We start from the raw sequence: 2,554 nt of genomic DNA on the forward strand, positions 1-2,554 counted from the left end.
GAGTTGGGGTCAAGGCTGCTGCTGTAGGGAGCTGCTGGGTGCTCAGCCTGGGGCTGCTGCAATGAGGGGGGTTCTCTGTGGGCTGATGCTAACGCCCCTGCTGCTCCCTTGTCGTAGGTCCTCTCTTGCCTGGCCATGCTGCTGCGGAAGCAGGACTTGGCAGCCTGGAGCTACCCTGTCACCCTCCAGATCTATCACGGCTTGCTGAGTTTCTGTGTTCATACCAAGCCCAAGGTGAGCACCTGGTGCCCCTGGCAAGGGATGATGCTGCCTTTGGGACTCATTTCTGGGGCTGGCTGTGCCCCTGGGGTCCATGACTTGTACCCACCTGGGCTTTTCTTCCCCCAGGTGCGGAAAGCGGCACAGTATGGCGTGTGCTCTGTCCTGAGGGGTAGCGAGTTCATGTTTGGAGACGCAGCGCCTGAACATCACCCCGCAGCACCCTCCACTGCCAAGTTCTGCGTGCAGGAGATAGAAAAAGCTGGAGGTGTGGTGCCCTGGAGCAAGGGGTCTGCAGCTGAGTGCGGGGTCCCTGCAGCTGTGGGAGAATTAAGGACTTGAAGGGAAGAAGGGAGAGTGCAGCACCCTAGATTGCTGGGGAGGGTATGAGATGCCTCTGGGGCACCTAAAGCATTTTGGAGGGTTCTCAGCCATCTGTCTGTTGCTCTGCTCTTCTCAGAAGTCAGGGCGGTGTCCACCCCAGCTCCGTGGGTCAGCCCCCAGCGCTGTCACGGGGGCTTTGCCTCAGGCAGGGCTTTGCCATGGGGTGCCATAGGCTCAGATATTGCTCTGCTCCCACAGGCACCAAGGAGGCGACGACCACCCTGCATGTCCTCACCCTGCTGCGAGACCTGCTGCCCTGCTTCCCTGCGGCCGTGGTAAAGACCTGCTGCGAGACCTTGCTCCGAGTCATGACCCTCAGCCATGTGGTGAGTGTCCCCACGCCGGGGATGGCAAGGGCAGCCCCTTTACCCCTCAGCTGCACCCTGGAAGGGCTTAATCCCCCTCAGTTGCTGGCTGGGAGCCAGGAAACGCAGGATGCAAACACAAAGCAGCCTGGAGCAGCTGGTGCTTGCTGGCCTGCCTGCTGTGGAAGAGGGAGGCTGAAGATGGGGCAAAGTCGCAGCAATGCTGGGCTTCCTGGGGCAGAGCCTGCTTTGGCGTAGGGGGACAGTGGGTATAAAGCAGAGGCCCCCCCCATGACACTGTGTCCTTTGCAGCTGGTGACGGCATGTGCCATGCAAGTCTTCTACAGCCTCTTCAGTGCCCAGGCCAGCGTGGCCTGCCTGCCAGCCGAGCTCAATGCCCAGATCATCTCTGTGAGTGTGGGATGCCAGTGTGGGGAGGGACGGGGCTGGCAGTGCTGTGGCACCTGCCCACCCACCCTCTGCTTCCCCAGGCCCTGTACGACTACGTGCCCAGCACAAGTGACCTGCAACCACTACTGACCTGGCTGTCCACCATGGAGCGGGCACACGTCAACCTGGGCAGGTGCAGGCAGGGACCATGGCTGGGTGGGGGAATAGGCAGCTGCTTGGTCTCTGACCTGCTCAGTTTCTCTTCTCCAGGCTGCAGAAGGACCTGTGCTGGGCTCACCTGCCCCGGCTCTTCTCTGCTGCCATGAACTGCTTCCTCTCCCCACACTCCCAGGTGGTGGCATCAGCAGCGCAGACCCTGGAGGTACCGCACACAGATGCCTCTCCCCGCTTGGCTGCCCTGGGCCTCATGGGGGGCTCTGCCCAGGGGTTTTGGGGCTCACTGGGGAGTGGTGTGCCCCTCTGTGCCTGCCAGGCTGGGAGATCCATGGTCCACTGCTGTCCCATTTTCCTTGTTTGCCCTTGCAGACCCTCCTGAGCGAGTGTGTTGCTCCCCACATGGAGGACCTGGGCACCATCTCTGCATCTGCCCCAGCCCCTGCCGCCTACCTGTGCAAGATGTTCAGGTGAGGAGCGGTCATGTGGGAGCGGCTGTCCCTGTGGGCCCAGCTGAGCTCTGAGCAGCCTCTGCCTCATCCCTGATGGGGTCTGGCAGGCCTGGTGGGCACTCTGATCACTGCCGGGTCAGTCCCTGCCAGTATGATCATCTCCTCTCTCCTTTTCAGGTCAGTTGAGGAAGGCCTGACATACCGTTTCCATGCGGCATGGGATGAGGTGCTGCGGGTGCTGGAGGTCTTCTTCGAGACGTGTGGAAAGCAGTGCCACCCCATCATGAAGAAGGTGAGCCAGGCTGGGAGGGCACAGACTCATCCATGGAAGCAGGTGGGATGGCTGTGCTGCTGCCTGGGCTGCGTTGCCCTCTCCAAGCTGCAGAGCGGGGCCATCCTGGTGCCTGTTGTCCTGCCCATGCATGGGCACGGTGTGTGCAACTCTGGGACTTGGCACGGGGACAGGCAGGGCAGCTGGCATCCCTGGGCAGGCATAGTGAGTGACATGTGCTGGACCTGCTTCCGTGGCTCCTCTGTGACCATCCTGCCCTGTCCCCTCAGTGTCTCCGGTCCCTGTGTGACCTGCGTCTCTCCCCACACTTTTCCTACACCGGTGAAGTGGACCAGGCG

The 2,554-nt window shown here is 61.7% G+C and overlaps 1 protein-coding gene across 1 annotated transcript in view; it reads left to right on the forward strand.

The window, feature by feature from the left end:
• Positions 1 to 2,554, forward strand: part of RRP12 (ribosomal RNA processing 12 homolog (S. cerevisiae)) — a 10,537-nt gene that overhangs the window by 1,812 nt on the left and 6,171 nt on the right. The window contains exons 6-14 of the mRNA XM_010291102.1: positions 118 to 234; positions 349 to 487; positions 802 to 929; positions 1,221 to 1,319; positions 1,400 to 1,491; positions 1,569 to 1,680; positions 1,845 to 1,942; positions 2,102 to 2,216; positions 2,486 to 2,554. The exon at positions 2,486 to 2,554 is cut by the window's right edge and continues 1 nt beyond it. Of these exons, the coding sequence (XP_010289404.1) occupies positions 118 to 234; positions 349 to 487; positions 802 to 929; positions 1,221 to 1,319; positions 1,400 to 1,491; positions 1,569 to 1,680; positions 1,845 to 1,942; positions 2,102 to 2,216; positions 2,486 to 2,554 (969 nt within the window). The remainder of the gene's footprint in view (positions 1 to 117; positions 235 to 348; positions 488 to 801; positions 930 to 1,220; positions 1,320 to 1,399; positions 1,492 to 1,568; positions 1,681 to 1,844; positions 1,943 to 2,101; positions 2,217 to 2,485) is intronic.

This window comes from Phaethon lepturus, unplaced genomic scaffold, assembly GCF_000687285.1.
Source record: "Phaethon lepturus isolate BGI_N335 unplaced genomic scaffold, ASM68728v1 scaffold49037, whole genome shotgun sequence".
Classification (NCBI taxonomy): domain Eukaryota; kingdom Metazoa; phylum Chordata; class Aves; order Phaethontiformes; family Phaethontidae; genus Phaethon; species Phaethon lepturus.